Below are 22,558 nucleotides of genomic sequence, written 5' to 3'. Positions count from 1 at the left end.
AAAAACACGGTCTCCTTGGAGCAGATGTCCTTCATCTGCAGGTTGAATGAGAACTCAGTGTTTGAACATAATAGCATTAAAACACGAATGATGATGCTGAGGGAACTGGTGAGCCACACTAGAGTGATTGCCACACCTGTGTTTCTGATGGTGATGATGACAGCGTGTCTCAGTGGATAGCATATGGCCACGAATCTCTCCAGTGACATCACCGTTAGGGTTAGAGGCGAGATTGAGTACACAAGCTGCGGGGGTAATATTACAACACTGCACATGTAAAATGTCAGTTTTATCCGAAAAGCAGCCAACATGTAAATCAGCGAGCTTGATATCAGATAAACAGTGTCTGCAAAAAGAAGATTATACAGCAGGATGTAGCGGGAGGTTTCACGAAATACCGACTTACTCCTCAAGGTGAACAGCAGGACACTGTTGATGTAGAGGAAAATGCTGCTGGACCCCATGGTCAGACTGGCATATAGTAATGTTTCATGTGTTGTATGATACTTAAGGCCGGCAGTGTTATTGTAATTAGTCCTTGGCATTTTCAACATATTAGAAATTTTTCTGAAGATCAAAATGTCTCTATTGCCGCCTCCTGCAATTACTGGAGCACAAGACACAAACACAAAGAAAAGTGCATCATCCCCTGTCTAGAGATACTTATGCCTTCCTGCAGAGGTCAGTCCAGGACAAAATCATCCACACTGTTGCTAACTTTCACTCTACAGACAGCAAGTTAAAAATCATGCTGGTATCCACAAGACCAGATCTGGTCTGGAGGAGTTGCCTTTCCTCCCATCCTGTATATGAGCTTTATCCTCCCACCCACTTCAGGTGTCACCATCACATGTCAGCATGGTCACCCAATTAGAAATGGGTTGTGTAATCTTTTTGAAAAAGGAGAATGGAGATGTGTGCAGTCTTGTCTCTTCCTGGTGTAATTTTTCTGGCACCACCTTCTTAGTAAAATCAAATTTTACGTTAATCTTTGTGCATTATAAACAACATTAAATATGTCTTTTAAACAATTTATGTGGTTCGGTTCAGTTCTAATTGTCATGATCTGGCGCTAGTAGGCCTGTACCATATCGCTGGATTTGGGCTTAGCGGGATAACTTCAGGCTTAACCCTGGGTTTTCTGTACAATAAAGGTGGTTTACTTTTTATCGGGGTATGTTGCCATGGTAACATACGCTGAACACCTAACCTGCTCCGGAGCAGGTTAATGCTGCGTCCCAGGCCACCCGTAACTAGTGATTTACCTGTTAAAAGTGCGCGGGACAATAGCCAAACCTGTGAATTCACGCCTGTGAACTCGATTGTGCTCACCGGACTCCAACTTCCTCGTTTGACGTCACGCAGTTTATGTTTTGTACACAAGAAAGGCGGCCCAACTGGAGACGGTTGTTTTTATCGGTTATGCCTGAAACGGTTTGAAGTCGTGACTCGTGACTTTGAAGTTGTTATTCACAGGTACAATTCCCCGCTGGAACGCAGCATAAGTTCAGGATAAGAGCTCAGCAGGTAGAAATCCCCACCTACTGACCCATAAACCCTCTTGGAAAATGGCCTGCCCATTTGATGAGAACCCAGTGGATCCAGATGCACAACTTGTGCTCCAAGTTTGAAGAAGACGAAGGAATTCTTCTTGTTTGTTTGTTTTTTTTTACTCATGACTCTACACTGTCCAACCAAAAATTGATCATTAAGACTGATCCCTGCGGCCTTTGCTGCCTTAAACAGCCGGCCACGCTGAGAACACAAGCTTTACACACCTGTCCTGTGTTACTGTGTGATCTGATGTGCTGTGGTGATGGGATGCTGTTGCCTAAGTGTGATGTATTGCTGTTGTGTATATATGTATTGTATTGCTGTTGTGTACATATGTACAGTGTTGTGAAAAGGAATTTCCCCTGGGGGACAATAAATCTAAAAAGAAATCTAAATCTAAAAAATCAACAATGACATTCGTTGTTTGAGGCGCAAATGGCAGCGTGCTGAACGCCTGTGGAAGTCCACCAGGCTCCAGGTGCATCGCATGCATTTTAAAGAACTTTTAACTGAGTATAACTCCATGGTCAAAGCAGCCCGGGCCACCTATTTTGCTGACCTCATCTCCTCTAATAAGCGAAATCCCAAGGTCGTTTTTGATATTATAAATAATCTTGTGACTTCTCAGCCCTCTGTAGTACCTGTCTCTTCAGTTGAAGACTGTAACAAATTTCTATCATTTTTTGTTAGCAGAGTAGCCTGTGTTAGGGCAAGTATAACCCCCTCTTCAGCCCCTCCTCCAGCCTGTCCCAAACGTCAGCAAATACTGGACTGGTTTTCACCTATCTCCCTACATGACTTAACTGAGCTAGTCAGCAGTACAAAATCCTCCTCCTGCCCGTTAGATGTCTTACCCACATCACTATTGAAAAAAGTTACTGGTTCCATTGGCTCTTCTCTGCTTCACATTATCAACACTTCACTCGTGTCCGGCTGCTTTCCCTCTTATTTTAAACAGGCGGCCGTTCAATCACTTCTCAAAAAGCCCAACCTGGACCCCTCACTGTCCAGCAACTTTAGGCCCATTTCTAAATTACCCTTTTTATCCAAGATTCTAGAAAAGGTGGTTGCAAATCAGCTAGTCACTGTATTAAATAGACACATCCTTGACAAATTTCAATCAGGTTATCGTCAGATGCACTCCACTGAGACGGCACTTCTTAGAGTGTCTAATGACATCATGATGGCCTCCAACAGTGGCAAATCCACCATTTTAGTTCTGCTCGACCTCAGCGCCGCTTTGGATACAGTGGACCACCAGATCGGCTCAGTGACCACATAGGTATTTCTGGCAGTGCCCTTAATTGGTTTGCCTCCTACCTTACTGGTAGAAATTTCTCTGTTGCTGCTGGCCCTTACACCTCTGAGTCAGTCCCTTTTTCGTGTGGTGTGCCTCAGGGGTCAGTATTAGGACCGATTCTGTTTGCATTGTATATGCAACCTCTCGGCAACATTATCAATGGGTTCAAAGGTATCTCTTATCATATGTATGCCGATGATATTCAGTTGTACTTCTCCTTTGATCCTGAAAGTACCGACGATCTCAACGTACTACATGACTGTCTGTTTGCAATCAATGTTTGGATGACTAATAACTTCCTTCAGCTTAATGCGGCTAAGACTGAGGTCCTGATTGTCGTCCCTGAAGTCACTGCCCGTAGTGTGTCTAGCTGTATTGGGTCACTGAATTCTAATGTTCGCTCTAGTTTGAGAAATCTTGGAGTTATTTTTGACCGGGCCATGCACCTTGACAAACACATTCTGGCTCTGACCCGCACATGCTTTTTTCACCTCAGGAATATTGCAAAACTGAGTTCTATTATATCAAGTGCCGAACTAGAAATGATTATTCATGCCTTTGTGTCATCCCGCTTGGATTATTGTAACTCCCTTTTTCTGTGCCTCAGTAAAACCTCCATTGATCGCCTCCAACTTGTGCAGAATGCCGCCGCTAGGCTATTAACTAAAACATCGAAAGACCATCATATTACTCCTGTCCTAGCATCTTTACACTGGCTTCCAGTGCGCTACAGGATCCAGTTTAAAGTTCTGGTTTTAACTTTTAGAGCTCTGCATGACCAGGCACCTGAGTATTTGTCTGAACTCCTTCAGGTGTATACTCCTGGCAGGATACTCAGGTCTGCTGTACACAACCTGTTGACAGTTCCCCGCACTATACTCAGAACTCGCGGAGATCGAGCCTTTGAGTCAGCTGCGCCTAAACTGTGGAATGCTCTCCCCCAGACCCTGAGAGCTGCAGCATCTGTTGTCAGTTTTAGAAAGCACCTTAAAACATATTTGTTTAGGCAGGCGTTCCTTTTGACCTGACACCCGACTTGCTGTTAATATGTTATTTTCTTTGTGTGTATGATTGTATGCATTCATGTTTGTTGTTTGAATGCAATCATGTTTGTTGTTGTTTTTTTCCTTTTAATCTTGGAAAGCACTTTGTGAGCTTTCTCTGTGAAAAGTGCTATACAAATAAACGTTACTTACATACTTATATTTCACAAATGTATGGACTTTAATTCCGGATTTTTTGCGAAATTCGATGTGCAAAACGTCACACAGCATCCCTTAACCATTGTCTGCTCATTGTTTTCAATGGTCGCTAAGGCTTTGTTTTCCACTCAGGCTAAAACCGGATGTGACTTTTGTGGGCTCTGTGTGTATCTATAGCAGCCTGTTTGAGAAGTTGTAGATGTTTGAATTTCCTATTTGCTCATGAACTTGTGATAGTAGCTCAGTACAGTTATGACTAACATACAAAAACCTCTAATGGTGGAAATATACTGATCATCACCAAAATCTTGTAGTTCACTGTAGAGTGACAGACGAGGGTTGTGGACCTTATTTTTAAAATGGAGGCAGGAGAGTGTGCATCAGCTATCGTGTTATCACTCTGCTCAGCCTCTCTGGGAAACCTTTAACCAAGCTGCTGAAAAGTAGCTTCAGGAGTGTGGGGTGCTAGTTTGGCCGCTGTGAGCCATTTGGTCTTGAGGCTGTGGTTCTCTGATGGCCTCAGACTTGGTGGTTTGTCCCCCCAGAGCTGGGATTGAGTTACTGCCTGCAGTCTTAGATGGCATTGTTAATGTGACCAGTCGATACATCAGATTTCCCTACACTGTGGGTGAACAGGCCAACATTAGTCAAAGTCAAAGTATTATTATCATGTGCACAGAAAGAAACAAGTTCCCTGCCCAATGAAATTGTTTGTGGTGATGTTGGCTGAAGTCCTATTTCCAATCCTCACAGACTGGGGTCTGCCCGTCAGAAAATCCAGTAGCCAGTCACAGAGGGTGGGGTGCAGACCAAGTGTGGACAGTTTGTGGGGGATGACTGTGTTAAAAGTGGAGCTGTAGTCGATAAAGAGTATCCTGATGTAGGAGCCTTTATTTTCCGGGCATGCAGCGTGTGGCGTACCTGACTGTTTATCCAGGGCTTCTGGTTCAGGAGCTTTCTGACTTGTATGGTGGGCACAATGTTGTCAACACAAGTGCTAATGTACCCCGTCACATGCTCAGCATAATCTTGTATTCAATTTTCAATTTTAATTTATTCAATTTTATTTATTTGTATAGCCCAGAATCACAAATACAAATTTGTCCCAAAGGGCTTTACAGAAAAATACAACATCCTCTGTCCTTAGACCCTCACATCGGATGAGGAACAACTCCCTAAAAAACCCCTTTAACAGGGAGAAAAATAGGAAGAAACCTCAGGGGAGCAACAGAGGAGGGATCCCTCCCCAGGACGGACAGATGTGCAATAGATGTTGTAAACACAGATAACAAACAATAAAATGTATGAGGATAGATAGGTGGCGGATGAGGGATGATGACGCCAAGGGAAGCCGGATGCACCAGAGCAGCCAGGGACCCGGACCACACCATGAAGACCTGGATCTGAAGTAGACAGAGCACGCACTCGGACAAACACACATCAACCATTCACACACACTCACACAGAGACAAAGGTGGCACATTAATTATCTGCAGAAGACTAATTGATAATTAGCTCCGTGAGAGCAATAATCTCATAATCTCGTCGGCAGGTGAGTGCTTGGGTTGTATGCTAACAGAAGAGTCTTCCCGGATGGCTGCATCTTTAAACACATCCTAGTCTCTCAGCAAAACAGTCTTGCACCTGCTTCCCCCTCCGCTAGTGGAGGGGAAGCAGGTGCTTGACAGACCTGGCAGGCCCAAACGTACTGTGAGGGTCTGTTGGGAATGTCTGGCCGAACCCTCTGTTAGGGAGGTCTTCAACTCCCACCTCCGGGAGAGCTTCTCCCAGCTCCCAAGGGAGGCTGGGGACATTGAGTCCGAATGGACCATGTTCTCGTCCTCCATTGTCGATGCGGCTATTCAGAGCTGTGGCCGCAAGGTCTCTGGTACTTGTCATGGCGGCAATCCCAGAACCCGGTGATGGACACCGGAAGTAAGGGATGCCGTCAAGCTGAAGAAGGAGTCCTACCGGTCCATGTTGGCCTCTGGGACTCCTGAGGCAGCTGACGGGTACCGGCAGGCCAGGCGTGCCGCGGCTCGGGCAGTGGCAGAGGCAAAAACTCGAAGCTGGGAGGAGTTCGGGGAGGCCATGGAGGAGGATTATCGGTCGGCCTTGAAGAAATTCTGGCAAACTGTCCAGCGCCTCAGGAGGGGGAAGCAGTACTCTGCCAACACTGTTTACAGTGCAGGTGAGGGCCTGCTGACATCGACTGGGGATATTGTCGGGCGGTGGAAGGAATACTTCGAGGGTCTCCTCAATCCCACCGTCACGTCTTCCGCTGAGGAGGCAGAGGTTGAGGACTCGGGGGTGGACTTGTCCATCACCCAAGCTGAGGTCACTGAGGTGGTTTGTAAGCTCCTCAATGGCAGAGCGGTGGGGGTGGATGAGATCCGCCCTGAGTATCTCAAGTCTCTGGATGTTGTGGGGCTGTCTTGGCTGACACACCTCTGCAACATCGCGTGGCGGTTGGGGACAGTGCCTCTGGAGTGGCAGACCTGGGTGGTGGTCCCTCTTTATAAGAAGGGGGACCGGAGGGTGTGTTCCAACTATAGGGGGATCACACTTCTCAGCCTACCTGGGAAGGTCTACTCCAGGGTGCTGGAGAGGAGGATTCAGCCGATAGTCGAACCTCGGATCCAGGAGGAACAATGCAGAAAAAAAACATGCAAAATTGGACAAAAAAAAAATCCGCGAAACTGCGAGGCTGCGAAAGGTGAACCGCGTTATAGCGAGGGACAACTGTATTGCGTTTATGTGACTGGGAAGGACAAGAGGTCACAGTGACCCTGACCTTTGATCTCCAAAATCCCCACCCAAGGCATTGGCTAGTGCAGAGGCATAAAAGTATTACAGATAGATATCTATGTCACCCTTTACTTGAGCAAGGCCAACTTTCAGGCCTTTTCACATACAACTCAAGACTTCTTCCACACAAAAGAAGTGAGTCAGTCCCTTAGTGACATAACAGCCAACACTGATGTAAATATTTGCTCAGAGCATTAGTGATGAGCTGGAGGCTCATTCTCCACTGCAATGAATTATTTATGTTATAATAAGGGGACAGGGGAGGCTTCTTACTGACATCTAACTTCTAATTAGTTTCTAGGGAGTGGAAATGTTTTTCTCAAACTTACCAACACGGTCTGGACTTTGAGGTCATGGCAAGTGTATGGCCAAGTGTATGGTCATGGCCATGTTTTCCAAAAAAATGTCACATTCCACATGAATATCAAACCATATTTTTGCCTGAAGTACCCATTCCTAGAAGTGACAGATATAGTATCCATGTAGAGTTGAATTGAGGTCAACTGGACTGTGTTTAGATTCTCGAAGACATTTCACTTCTCATCCAAGAAGCTTTAACAGAGAGGAGCACCAACGATCCCGTGGTTTCAGTGACCTGGATAACATCCCAACACATGGGACTGCCCACCAGTCTGTCAGAACTGAAGAAGCTTCTTGGAATAGAAATGAAAGGTCTTCAAGAATAGAAACACAGTCCAGTTGATCTTGACTAAGCTCTTTGTGGGTAACCATGACCTGGATGAGTGAGAACCTACGCAGACATGAGAAACCATAGAATCCCAGAGGAGGGGGCGCCCCAGTAAAAAGTCAGTCCTCATCAGAGGCCTGTCCTGTGGCAGCCTGATGTTTACACATAGGGGGAAATTATATTATCACTGCAAGGACTGACTTCATGTTGTAGTCAGACTCATTTAAGCAATATCACACCAGAGGGAGCGTTGATATACTGAATGTCAGCATAGTTTTGATTTGGATGTAGGCATGAGGCCTCAGACCTAAGATAGATAGATAGATAGATAGATAGATACTTTATTCATCCCGAAGGAAATTCACAGTTTCCAGCAGTATCCACAGAGAACAAGATTAAGTAAATCAAAAATAAAGAATAAGTAAATCAAAAATAAAGAATAAAGAATAAAGATGACCCTCGAGATCTAAAGATCTAAGTACCAATGTGCAAAAAAAACAATGTGCAAAAAACCAATAAAACCAGTGTGCATCGAACAGATAATAAATAAATAGCGCCCAGATGATAAATAGATAGATAGATGATAAAAAGCCAATAAAACCAGTGTGCATCGATGTATACAATGTGCATAGATGTGGGCAATGTCCAAATTCACAGTATAAACAGATGATAAATAGCAGCAAGCAATATATACACTATAAACGAGGATAAAAAATAGAATATGAACATCACGGTCGTCCTTTACTGACATTATGGATGACATTATAGCCCTGTTGATATTAAGTATAACAATACAATCTCTGGTGTGTTATTGCTTTTATATCCAGTTTTGTGAAAAATGACATTTATTAGTTAATAGTAATAAGCAACAACAGATTAGTAATATTTTATTTAATCACGTTTCAGCTCCACCAACACAAATAGTTCTGACAGAATTCAAGCATCAAATGAGTTGAACATAAACAGTTTCCTGACCACAAGCCAGCTTGCCTGGAAGTTTCCACTGCAGTATCCGCACATGGTACTTTGTTGTCCGCAAAGTTTTCTGTGAGGCAGCACTTCTTAACCCTTATCTTAACCACAGCACTGATTTTTTTTTTTTTTTTGGCAGTAACACATAGTTACACAAACCATCTACAGAAACCAGCGAAAGAACTGTGAATAAAGGATTATTTAAGTCTAAGTGGTTTAATAACTGACAAACTGAAATTGTGACAAGACATAGGATAATAATAATGTTAACAATGTTCTTGTAAAGTTCAGACACACACACACATACACACTCACCGTAGACACACACACATACACACTGACTCACAAACACACACACACACACACACACACACACACACACACACACACACACACACACACACACACACACACACCAACACACACACACACACACACACACACACACACACACACACACACACACACCACAGCAGATATCATCATCCACTAAAGGTATTCATATATATGAAGTTGCTTTGGTACAAAAGACATTGTGCATTGTGGTGATTACAGAGTTGCATCATTTCAAACATCATGGCAGTCATGGCATCACAAAAGGAGTTGATCAAAGCCAAGCTCTCTTTGAGTTAGAAATCTTGTCAGAACCTATCAAAGACACTTGCTCTCTACACTTGTCATCTGAGCAGTGGCCTTCTCTTGCGCTTACTGGATTTATGAATAAAAGCTGTCATCACTGAAGACCTCAGGTGTATAAGATTGACCTTATATAACAGTGGCAGAGGTATTTCACATAAGGAGATCATTTTGTTACCTCTAAATATGTGATTAATCTATAAAGTCTAATGGACCTTTCCTTTAGCTTCTGACTGGGCGTGTCATTATATACCAGTATTTACCGTCCTTTCTATGTCCTGCCATAACATGTTTATATTCAGTGACTGAAAGCAAAATGAAAGCAGTGTCACTGTGACACTGACAAAAAGTGGACTGAATTGCAGTCCTCATACATGAAATTTATCATCAAAGTAACTTGCTTACAAGCACATACTCAGTGCAATCACTTCCAACATCATTCACCAGCATTTGCTTTGTTCAGGAAAGCTGAGCATCTCCACTGACAGCATAGATGCTGTATGAGGAATGGCCTGATGGTTTGGTCTCTGAGGCCATAGATGAAAGTACTCAAACACCTGGGGAGGATGTTGATGCAAATAAAGAAAAGACTGTGAAGGCGTAAAACATGTGATCTCTCCATGATTGTAGCAGCGGCTGTGATGATGTTGGAGTGAAAAGTGGAGATGAGGATCAGGCCCAGCTGAAACAGGTGGAGCAAAAGGGTTTGGCTGGCCTTTCTGGCTGAGGCTTTGTTTGTTGAAGCAGACCTGGCAACAAGCGTCACACCAATATAGGAACAGATGATTGTAACACCCGCAGACAGGAAGACAATGCCAGAATATGCTGTGACAAAATAATAATACATTGGTACAAGAAACAAGGTCTCTTCGGAGCAGAAGTCCTTCATCTGCAGGATAAGAGAGAACTCAGTATTTGAACATAATAGCATTAAAACACGAATGATGATGCGGAGGGAACTGGTGAGCCACACCAGAGTGATTGCCAGACCTGTGTTTCTGATGGTGATGATGACAGCGTGTCTCAGTGGATAGCATATGGCCACGAATCTCTCCAGTGACATCACCGTTAGGGTTAGAGGTGAGATTGAGCACACGAGCAGCGGGGGTATTATTACAACACTGCACATGTAAAATGTCAGTTTTATCCGAAAAGCAGCCAACAGGTAAAGCAGCGAGCTCGATACCAGATAAACAGTGTCTGCAGAAAGAAGATTATACAGCAGGATGTAGCGGGAGGTTTCACGAAATACCAACTTACTCCTCAAGGTGAACAGCAGGACACTGTTGATGTAGAGGAAAATGCAGCTGGACCCCATGCTCAGACTGGCATATAGTAATGTTTCCTGTGTTGTATGATATTTCAGGCCGGCAGTGTTATTGTAATTAGGCCTTGGCATTTTCAACATACTTGAAATTTTTCTGAAGAACAAAATGTCTTTATTGCCGCCTGCTGCAGTTACTGGAGCACAAGACAGAAACACAAAGAAAAGTGCATCATCCCCTGTCTAGAGATACTTATGCCTTCCTGCAGAGATCAGTCCAGGACAAAATCATCCACACTGTTGCTAACTATCACTCTACAGACAGCAAGTTAAAAATCATGCTGTTATCCACAAGAGCAGATCTGGTCTGGAGGAGTTGCCTTTCCTCCCATCCTGTATATGAGCTTTATCCTACCACCCACTTCAGGTGTCACCATCACATGTCAGCATGGTCACCCAATTAGAAACTGGTTGTGTAATCTTTTTGAAAAAGGAGAATGGGGATGTGTGCAGTCTAGTCTCTTCCTGATGTAATTTTTCTGGCACCGCCTTCTCAGTAAAATCAAATTTTACCGTAATCTTTTTGCATTATAAACAACGTTAAATATGTCTTTTAAACAATTTATGTGGTTCAGTTCAGTTGTAATTGTAATGATGTGGCGCTAGTAACCTGAGGCCTGTACCATAACGCTGGATTTCGGCTTTGCAGGGTAACTTCAGGGTTAACCCTGGGTTTACTGTACCGTAAAGGTGGTTTACTTTTTATCGGGGTATGTTGCCATGGTAACATACGCTGAAACCTAACCTGCTCCGGAGCAGGTTAAATTCAGGATAAGAGCTCAGCAGGTAGAAAAGCCCCACCTACTGACCCATCACCTCTCTTGGAAAATGGCCTGCCCATTGGATGAGAACCCAGTGGATCGAGGTTCACAACTTGTGCTCCTTTTTTTCCAAGTCAGGATGAGCATTTTTTTTTTACCCTTTCTACTTCCTCTTTTATAAAATTATTACATTTTACTTAAAGTTCTTATTTTAATTCTGTTTGTTTTTCTCTCACATTTTTTCAAGTTTGAAGAGGAAGAAGGAATTCTTCTTGTTTTTTTTTTTTTTTTTTTTTTACTCATGACTCTATACTGTCCAACCAAAAAATTATCTTATAGACTGATGTAATGATTTTTAAAAAATATTTTTAAAAATAAATGAGGGGAATTTAATTAAGAAGGTTAAATAAAAGTCTGATAAAATACACGCCAGCCTCTGGCGTGTGTAACCAGCTGATAACCAGCTTCATGGGACCGAAAACCCGGATTGTGGATGTCTGGTTAAGTGAAGCCAGATAAGTAAGAGAAACCCCGGGTATGTTAATCCTATCTCCTTCCACAATTTTTGCTCAAATGTCACCAAATTTGATACAGAGCATCTTTTGACTGTCCTACACAAACGATCCACACAGATTTTTGATTTATTGAGCCTACAGTGCATCAAAATGTTTGACTGTAAATGGTACTGTAAACATACACTTGCAAATTCTTGCTAAATAAATCTGCAATGTTCATGAAAAAAATGAACAATATTTTGGAGTCATGGTAGATGACGTGTGGCAAATTTCAGAGCTGTATCTCAAAAAATGAATTTTTGACAGCATTTTGAATTTTGAATTTTGCTCTCATGTGAACAATTGGAGTCAATGCAAGTTTTTCCACTTATGGAGCAAATCAATCATTGTTAAAAACAAATGATCACCATCTCCATGCTGCTAGATGCAATATGTTTATTATCAGATTTTTGTCTTAATAACTACATTTTTGACAGCTGTTTAAAATCTGTTTTTCCATGCATGGCTGGCTGCTGTCCTGCACGTCAGTGATTGGCCCAGTCAATTTGTGAAGCTGCATGTGAAGTTTTAGCTCAGTGAGGTAGAGGCCAGTCCTCGACGTCGAAGATTGTGAGTTCAAGCCTCAGCTTGTGCAACATTCCCATGTGCGACAATTCACCAAACTTTGCACAAAGGTCCAGTCCCATGCCAGATCATCATTGTCAGATTTCTGTCTTGATGACTGATTTTTTTTTTCTACAGTGGTTTGAAATCTGTCTTTCCATGCATAGGCGGCTGCTGTCATGTGACTGGCTTAGTCAATTTGTGAAGCCTCACATGAATTGACACTCATCAATTAGCTCAGTGAGATAAAGCATTGTCCTGCATGCCAGAAACTGTGAGTTCAAGCTTCAACTGATGCAAAATGCACATTAAAATGCCACCTTTCTTTTCATCTTCCAATTCTCCACTTGTTCAGAATTGCCTAAAATTGCCCGGCCCCGACCATTGCTGCGCAGCAGCTATAATTTAAAACACTATTTATGCGTTTTATTCATAAATAATTGCTCAATTTTTTTTTCATCATCATTGGGACCTCGCCAGTTCCAAAACCCTGGTTACGGCCCTGGTAGCGGAGACTGGTGCACTTGGGAAGAGAACATTAACAGCTGTGTTTTTGGAAAGAAAACACTACAACACTAGTTTCTTGGTGTCCTTGCTGACAGTAAGTTATGAACATATGAATGTAACACATTTGAACACTGAACCAAAATACACTTACCCCATACACTTAATAATTAATTTTTATTTTATTTTATTTTATTTATTTATTCATTTATTTATTCATTTATTATTTCATATTTATTTCATATTTAAGACATTTAGGCTACAGCCAAAATACACCTATTAAGTGTATGGGGCTCCGGCTCAACTTAACCCTGGCCAAATGGCTCAGCTTATCCCAGAGCTACCATTTTGACTTTTTTAGTCCCCACAGCTAAAATGGTGCACTTTTATGCTAGGTTTATGACCTCATTTTGTAGCTCATAAATACCACAACAGATGTATAAAACAAATTTAAAATGATCTGTTTTGGTTTTAACACAATTCTCATGAAACTGATGATAGACTGAATTCACTTTCAAGAGTAAAAAATGTTTTTTTGGAAATAAATGTCTAACCACTTTACCCATGTGGTTCTTACCTTCACAGACTCCATGAAATGATGCCTTCCTCCTAAATATTTGGTCACGTGATCAATGTTTTTTACCGTTTCCTAGTAACAGGGGTGGCTCAACTTACCCTTTGGCTCAACTTACCCCAGTCTCCTCTAGTACAATACAGTAATGGCTAAAATACCAAAACCTCCAATGGTGGAAATACAACATACTGATCATTAGTGGTGCAATAGATCATCGCTGATCCATGATCCGTACGGATCCCTCTTCACGGTTCAGCACGCACGTGGTCCGCGGATTGGTTGATGAAAAAAAAAAAAGTTGTGCGCGTTCACGTGAAGGGCACATGTGCAATCCACGCTGGTCAAGGGCTGCAGTAATCATGGCTAGCGGAGGAGCAGAGGAACTTGAAAAACCTCCTGCATCATTTAAGTCGCATGTATGGGAGCATTTTGGCTTCCCTGTAACATACAATGATGATGGAAAAAGGATGGTGGACAACAGTGGCGGTTCTGCCTGTGTTGCCGCCCCAGGCGAAATTACTGGCTTGCCCCCTTCCATGTTACTAGGGTAGCCTACTCCTACCACAGCGCCAGTCGGACGCGGCACCAGGCAGGCCGGCCGCGGCACCGGCCACTCACCTGTCATCCGGCAGACCTGACCGGGTGGGCGCGTTACCGGCCGGTGCCGCGGCCGGCCTGCCTGATGCTGACCAGTGGTTTTTCTTATTCAAACAAGATTTTGTCCATATAAAAAGTAGCCTATTTTTCCAAAAAAGGGTCCTGAAAAAGCGGGGTCGTCTTAAAATCAGGGTCGTCTTTTATGCGGGTCAATATGGTAGTCTAGAGAACTGGCAACTTTTTTTTTTTTTTTTTTTTTGAGTATGCACTTTTCTTCTTCTTTTTTTTTTTTTTTTTTTGGAGGGCGCTCGTTCGCCCCCAAGTAGATTGTGCCCTGGGTGGTTGCCCACATTGCCCATAGCAAAAACCGTCCCTGGTGGACAAAACCATTACGGCATGTGGCACTGTGGCGTGAAATTAGAAGGTATCATTCCTTAAATTGCACTTTAAGTTGTTTTTATATAATTTAAAATTTTAATTAAACATTGGATGGACATTTTTAGTTGACTGTTTTTATTTAATGGGCAAACGTGTTTTACAAAATAAATGGAGGACAAAGTATTTATCTTGTCTTTTTTTTTTTTTTTTTTTTTTTGCTGATCCGAAAAATGATCCGATCCGTGGCTCGAAACCGTGATCCGATCCGATCCATGAGTTTTTTGATCCGTTGCATCCCTACTGATCATCACCAAAATCTTGTAGTTCACTTTAGAGTTTGTTCTGGTCCTCATTTTTAAAATGGGGGCAGGAGAGTGTGCATCAGCTATCGTGTTATCTCTCTGCTCAGCCTCTCTGGGAAACCTTTAACCAAGCTGCTGAAAAGGAGCTTCAGGAGTGCGGGGTGCTAGTTTGGCCACTGTGAGCCATTTGGTCTTGAGACCATGGTTCTCTGATGGCCTCAGACTTGGTGGTTTGTCCCCCCAGAGCTGGGATTGAGATACTGCCTCAAATGGAGTAGTCCTAGAATTTCTGGGTCCTGTTTACATTTGAGGGTAAAATGGAGCAGGAGATCAAAAGGCGGATCAGGGCAGTGGTGGCAGGAGTCATGCATTTGTTGTATCAGACCACTGTGGTGAAGAGGGAGTTGAGCCAGAAGGCAAAGCTTTCAAGTTACACACTGATCTTTCTTCCAAGATTCATCGATGGTCATGAACTTTGGGTAGTGATCGAAAGAATGTGCAGATACAAGCGATGGAAATGAGTTTCCTCTTTTTAGGCAGTTCTGAGCAACAAGTGTAGAATTGTAAGATGCCATTCTAATGTGCATTTTGCAACAGCTGAGGTTTGAACTCACAATTTCTGACATGAAGATAGATAGATAGATAGATAGATAGATAGATAGATAGATAGATAGATACTTTATTCATCCCGCAGGAAATTCGCAGAAGGACAATGCTCTACCTCACTGAGCTAATTAGCAAGTGACAGCACAGTGATATGTTTAAAACTTCTTCCAGCTTATTATGGGAATTACAGCTGCAACAATAAACAAATCAAGCTAAGGCTTGAACTCATGATTTCTGAGACCAAGGACCATCTTCTATCACACTGAGCTAATTGGCAAACTGTGTCAACTCATTTGAGGCTTCACAATTTGACTGAGCCAGTCACATGATAGCAGCCGCCTATGCATGGAAAAGGCAGATTTCAAACCACTGTAAAAAAAAAAAAAAAAAAAAAAAAACAGTCATCAAGACAAAAATCTGAAAATACACATCTTGCATCTAGGCAGCATGGAGATGTTGGTAATTTGTTTTTAACAATGACTGATTTGCTCTGTAAGTGAAAAACTGACTTTATTTGTAAAGGATACAAAGTTTTCTTCGGTATTGGGGCTACATTTTGATGAAAATTGCAAAGCTGTGGCACATATGGTTGATTTATTATACATTTTCAAAGTATCGAAATTTAGAGGCTTGCTGTAGCGCCACCATCAGGACTATTGGTTTGTGTTTGCATCTGAGGAAATCTGGCATGGGTGTCAAGTTCTCAAATGTTTATGCAATGCAATGTCCCCACTTGAAAGGGAGGAAGGCATCTACCAGACTTCTCAACTGGATTTTACTCAAAGGGCCAGGCCAATCTTGCTTTTCCTTCTTTTTAATTTTCAGGTGCAAGCAATGACATTTTGCCATGTGCAGGTGAAAAACCTTCCAATCAGAAAAATACAAACAGAAAAATTAAAGTCTGTACACAATGAAAATGCTATTGCAAATAATAAAAAATAAGTATGCAAAATACCAAATAATAATAATAATAATAATAATATAATAATAAACTTTATTTATATAGCACTTTTCATACAGAATGCAGCTCAAAGTGCTTCACATAAAAAGAATAAAAATAAAATATATATACACATACATACACACCGATAGATAAAAACAACAAATAACAAATAAATAAATAATTGAGGACATCAACAGCAGGAATAAAAGGGGATAAACGAGAAAAATAAGAGGTAGTGTGCATTAAAACATAGGAAACGCAGCTAAAAATCAGACATGAATAAGGATACAAATGCCTTAAAAATTGATTAAAATGTTGGAGCGTATAATATTGAGTAAAAGTCACACTATAAAAAGGTATGGTTAAAAAGATACGTTTTTAAGCGTTGTTTAAAAATTTCAGGAGAGACTGCCGCTCTAATGTCTTTGGGTAAGGTGTTCCAGAGTTTTGGTGCGTAGTTGAAAAATGCTGCATGTCCAATTTTCCTTTGGGAGTGTGTATGGCTCTCGAGCAGTCCTGCAGAGGATGATCTGAGGGTTCATGAGGGAGCAGAAGGAGTCAAGGAGTCTCTGATGTAGCTCGGTCCTGATCCATTGAGAGCTTTAAAAACTAGCAACAAGACTTTGAAGTCAATCCTGGAGGAGACAGGGAGCCAGTGTAATCCAGCCAGGCCCGGAGTGATGTGTTCTCTCTTTTTGGTTTTTGTTAGTAGTCTGGCGGCGGAGTTTTGAATGAGTTGTAATCTTTCGATTGACCTTTTAGGAAGACCTGTTAAAAGTGCATTACAGTAGTCTAATCTGCTAGTAATAAAAGCATTAATTAGTTTTTCGGCATCTTGTTGAGTCAGGAATGGTCGTACCTTGGCAATATTTCTGATATGAAAAAATGCTGTTTTGGTTACCTTGTTTATATGGGATTTGAAGTTTAAGTCAGAGTCTAAAATGACTCCTAGGCTTATTACCTCAGATTTGACTAAGGGAGTCAGGGTGCCAAGTCTTTTAAGGATCTCATCCCTTTTTTCTTTGGGGCCGATTAATAAGATTTCTGTTTTCTCCTCATTTAATTTTAAAAAGTTATCACTCATCCATTTATTGATTGCGGACAGACAGGCAGTCAGAGAGTTTAGAGCAAGTGGATTGCTTGGTTCTACAGACAAATATAATTGTGTATCATCGGCATAGCTGTGGAAGTTGACATCATGTGCTCTGACGACATCACCTAGCGGAAGCATATACAATGAGAACAGCAGAGGCCCGAGGCAGCTCCCTTGTGCAACACCCGAAGCTATGTCATATAAGTCTAATGAAAGATTTCCTTCCTGTGATATATGTCCGGAACCAGTTTAAGACGCAGTCTGAGAGGCCGACCCAACTCTCAAGGCGATTTATGAGGATTCCATGGTCTATAGTATCAAATGCTGCACTTAGATCAAGAAGAACTAGAACAGATACTTTATTAGCATCAGAGTTGATTCTCAAATCACTAACTGTCTTAACCAGAGCAGTTTCTGTGCTGTGGTTGGTTCTGAACCCAGATTGGAATTTCTCCAGGATATTATTCTCATTTAGAAAGGTGTTTAATTGGTTGAAGACAACTTTTTCAAGTATCTTACTTAGAAAGGGGAGGTTTGATATGGGTCGGTAATTGTTTAAGACTCCACAATCCAAGTTAGGTTTCTTTAGCAGAGGAGTCACAACAGCAGTTTTGAAGTTGTCAGGAAAGACTCCTGTTTGTAGGGATGTATTGATGAAATTTATGACTGTGCTTGAAATACTGTTGAAGTGCTTCTTAATAAGTGCAGATGGAACTGGGTCAAGGCAACAGGTGGAGGAGTTACTTGTAGCTACAATCCTGCAAAGTTCGGAGTTTGTGATATTAGAGAATTGTCTCATTTTTGCCTGCTGTTCACAAGGTTGCCTGCAGAGGTCACCAGGTGTTCTGACAATTGTGCATCTGATGGTTGTGATTTTGTTACTGAAGAAATTTGCAAATTCCTCACATTTGAGGGAAGAGGCTTGGGTAAGAAGGTCTGAAGCAGGTGCAGGGTTCAACAGTCTGTTAATGGTGGAGAACAGTATTCTGGGATTGCTGTTGTTTTTTGAGATGATTTTGGAAAAATTAGACCTTCTTGCAGTGCGTACAGTGTTGTTATAAGTAATCAAGCTTTCTCTGTGGATTGTACGGTGGATCTCCAGCTGGGTTTTCCTCCATCTCCTTTCCGCTGCTCTACAAGACCTCTTCAGTTTGTGGATAGTGCTGTCTATCCACGGTGAAGTTTTTACATAAGGTTTCCTTTTGACCTTGAGCGGTGCCACCTTATTTAGGGCATTTCGCATGTTTTGGTTTAGGGCAGAGATAATTTTGTCTGGAGAGCAGTTGTCACCATGTGGATCAGACGCACTTATGAGCTTGACAAATTCATTTTCTGCAGCATCATCTAAAAACCGCTTATGCACCATGCATTCTTTTGTAGTTGTAGTTACAGGGAGTACACTGTTAAAAAACACACAATAGTGATCGGAAACAGGGATATGAGACACCAAAACATTATCAATGGTCAAACCTTTTGATACTACCAGGTCAAGTATATTGCCCTGATGATGAGTTGGTTCAGTTATATGCTGGGTGAGTTCTAAGCTGTCAAGTAGATTCAGGAATTCCACAGCCTTTGAGTCAGCAATGTTGTTAATGTGAATGTTAAAATCTCCATTTAAAATTATACTGTCATATTTAGTGATGATAAAAGCAGTCAGCTCAGAGAATTCTGGGAGAAATAGTGCTATGTGTCTTGGCGGCCTCTATATAGTAACAATAAGTACAGCTGGTTCAGTACTAAGGACAAGGGCTAGATATTCAAAGGATGAGAACTCGCCCAGGTCAACCTTTGTACAGCTAAGCTTTTTTGAGTAGATAGTGGCAATTCCACCCCCTCTTTTTCCCTGTCTTACTGACTGATAAAAGCTATAATCTGGTGGACAGGTCTCAATGAGTGCTGCAGTATTAACACTTAAATATTGTGAAACCCAAACATATTTACATTAACTTACAAATTAAGTGCAAATAAAGTTACCCACTGCTGTAAATGGTTTTAGCAAAGTTTCAGGTAAGCATGAGGTAAGGTAAGTACTTTTTTAAATATTTTAGCAAAGTTTCGGGTAAGTATGAGGTAAGCTAAGTACTTTTTAAAATATTTATTATTGTTTTAGATTGATATCTTAATGTGTTCTTAATTGTCTTGATTTTATCTCTATTGTACCATCAAATGTATTTTAACATTTTTAACCATAATTACAGGTCTTTATCTGAAGTTTTATGATCAATTCCTAATAAAGAAGTTTTCACAAAGTACAAAATGCTCGCAATTAAAATTATTTTGGAGCATAAATGCTTGAATTCAAATTGCGCTATTTTTGAACTGCCTTACTTTCTAACACCCAGTACATCCAGCATTTATTTTCCCATCAAATCTCAAAGTGCTCACCACATGATTTAAATTTATCAATTACATATTACGTCAACACATTTCAAAAGTCAGATAAACAAAAAATCAGCGCACATGAACATTTAGTCAATTAGCTGCACATTTCTTAGCGTCTGATCCTGCAGCTAAACAAACAATTCACGACAATAACAATCTCTGTGCATAAGTCCCTTTTCTTTTTCACCAGTTCAGCATCTTACCGGCTGCCTCTCTGGTGTTTTGATGCCCTCAGTTTGCATGGAAAGACGAGGCCCGCCTGCCACTGTCTGTGCACCTTTTGTTTGCTCTCCTACCTGCCTTGATGTGCGTCGTCCTTTATGGTCCAGACAGCAACTAGCGGTGCGAAAGGGTTCCTACTTCCGGTTTATTAGATAGATAGATAGATAGATAGATAGATAGATAGATAGATAGATAGATACTTTAGTCATCCCAAAGGAAATTCACAACAGAGCTGCTGAAAAGGCTACCACTCGTGTCGGTGCCGGAACCAGAAGTTGTGGATGTTGATTCATTTTTTTTTTTTTTTTCCAGTTTGACTTGACACCTCCCACTCGATTTTCTCATGGAACCACTGGGAAGATCGTCGGCTTTGAAGGTAAACTTGGTTGTTACAAGGATTGGTTGGTGACTCCATCAGTTCCTATCTGTTCCTCTGCAGGAAGTAAGACAACAAGCCGCCTTACGTCCCTGTGAAGGATGGTGGCTTGGATCTTCTCCTTTCTCTTTGGACAAGTTGTTTTTCCTTTCAGGGCTCGCGTCAAAGGAACGGAGTAGCTCGGGAAGATTCTGACATTGGCATCTCTAACAGTTCTTTTTTTGTCTGGATTTGTGCTGACGACTCTGCCAAGCTTGAACTGTCCTCTTAATGCATTTTGGTCACTTAACCAGACAACATCCCCAATGGTGACATTCCGCTCGGCTGTGTGCCACTTGCTCCTGACAAATAAGTTGGGACCTGCAAGTTGGCTCTAGCTCCTCCAGAACTTAGTCACTTCAGCCTGCATGGCTCTGAGTCTTTTGTAGGGGTAGCTGGAGAAGTCAAAGGCTTTGATGTCCCCACTTCGCGATGCTCGGCTGAGTAAGAGACTGTTAGGTGTGACATACTGAATGCAGTCCTCCTGACTCTGTATCCTGGTGTTGATTGGCGCTCATTTGTGAGGTTGGCTGCAATGTGAGGAGCTGTCTGGAATTCACTGTAGCTGAGAGAGGTCTCTTTCCCAAAGCAGCGCAGCGCCTTCTTTACAATACGTACAGCAGCTTCTGCAGCACCATTTCTGTGTGGGGAATCAGCTGGGTGAGTTTTCCACATCCACTCTGTTTAGTGTTTTGCTGCGGACTCCTCCAGTTCGGCTTTGTTTAGGCTATCCAAGAACCTATACTGTTCCTCTAAGATTGGTCTTGCTCCAATGAAATTGGTGCCTGGGTCTGAGCAGATTTTCTTTGGATGCCCCCTGATGGCTGTGAACCTTTGATAGGCCATCAGGAAACCTTCAGTTGACAGGGTGTTCACTAGTTCAGTGTGAATAGCTCTACTGGCCATGCAGCAAAAGTCAACTCCCCAGACCTTTAATGCTACCCTTTTCTTAACATCATCTTTTACTTGGTAGGGTCCAAAGAGGTCAACAGATGTAAACTCAAATGGTGCAGCAGGCTCAGTCCTTTCTGGTTGTAAGTCACCCATTATTTGCTGACATCTCTTGGCTTTTGCCTTTCTGCAGACCATGCAACCATCCACAACCTTCTGGGCAATCCTCCTTGCTTTTATGACCCATGCCTTCCTCCTCATTCTAAGCAGGGTCCCGGCCACTCCGTCTGAACCTCATTGTGGGCCTCCCAAGCTAGCAGAGTGGACACCCAAGCGTCATAGGGTAGGAGGGGGACAACAACTTTATCTTCTTTGAAGACCTGCACCCTGCCTCCACAGACCAACAACCCAGAATCTTGGTCCTTATAAACCACCAGTCTATCTGAAGTTGTTCTTGGGAAATTTGTGCCTTCTTGTGCTGCAAGAAAAATGTCCCTCAGGGCATCTTGTCGTTCCCTCACTGTAATGATTCCCGCTGAAGAGACTGCCTCCCACTTTGGATTGTCCATGGTTTGATTGTGTTCAGCAAACTTTTTTGCAGCTCTTCAGATCCATGCAACGGTCTTGACCAATCGAGCTAGATCACTGAACCGCTTGATGTCCACCAGGCTCCGGATGGTTGGGCCTGCAGGTGGTCTCCTTTGTTCTGCCTGGTTGTTGTGATTCTGACTTGGCTCCTCCTTGAATCCTTGATTCCCTGGCTTTGCTCTCATTGATGCAGCAACAAATACCTTCTTTTGCAGCTTATAGATACTGTCTCTGGCTGTGGCTGCAAGTTCTTTGGCGGATTGAATTGGCCATTCACTCATTGGCAGGCTCAGGAACTTTGGACCATTCTGCCATTGTGAGGCCTCATCCAGGTCCTGAGGACTGGTTCCTCTGGTAATTGCATCTGCAATGTCTTGTGAGCCAGGAATCCACCACCAGTCCTGAATTTTGCTGTTACTTTGAATCTCTCCTATCCTGTTAGCAAAGAATGTCTGATAGCCGTAGCTCTCTCGTTGTATGGCACCATGGACTGTCTGGCTTTCAACAAAATAGTACCACTTGTCAACTTGAATGCGGCTGTGCAGCTCAAAATATTTCTTCAGCCATGAGGCAAACACCGCTCCACACATTTCTGCTTTGACAGCATCACCTCGTTGATCTAGTGGAGTTAGTTTGGCTTTAGATTCCACTAATCTGATGATTGGGCCCTGGTCCAAGTTCCATCTCAAGTACATCA

At 42.3% G+C, this 22,558-nt stretch overlaps 2 protein-coding genes across 2 annotated transcripts in view; both read right to left on the bottom strand.

Moving 5' to 3' along the window:
* The window catches only part of LOC115371050 (odorant receptor 131-2-like), a 3,405-nt gene extending 2,941 nt beyond the window's left edge, over positions 1-464 (bottom strand). The window contains exon 1 of the mRNA XM_030068165.1: positions 1-464. This exon is cut by the window's left edge and continues 372 nt beyond it. Coding sequence (XP_029924025.1) covers positions 1-464 — 464 coding nt within the window.
* Positions 465-9,596: 9,132 nt separating this feature from the next.
* LOC115371049 (odorant receptor 131-2-like) lies at positions 9,597-10,559 on the bottom strand. Its single transcript, XM_030068164.1, has one exon. It carries the CDS (start codon positions 10,557-10,559, stop codon positions 9,597-9,599), a length of 963 nt encoding a protein of 320 aa, XP_029924024.1.
* Positions 10,560-22,558: the final 11,999 nt, after the last annotated feature.

This window comes from Myripristis murdjan, chromosome 14, assembly GCF_902150065.1.
Source record: "Myripristis murdjan chromosome 14, fMyrMur1.1, whole genome shotgun sequence".
In the NCBI taxonomy this organism is placed as follows: Eukaryota; Metazoa; Chordata; class Actinopteri; order Holocentriformes; family Holocentridae; genus Myripristis; species Myripristis murdjan.
Note: the sequence above shows the minus strand (reverse complement) of the source record. Positions and strands in the feature narration are given on the sequence as shown.

Bases quoted from the DNA above. Each gene is read 5' to 3' on its own strand.
- LOC115371049 (XM_030068164.1), bottom strand. From the start codon at position 10,559: ATGCCAAGGCCTAATTACAATAACACTGCCGGCCTGAAATATCATACA.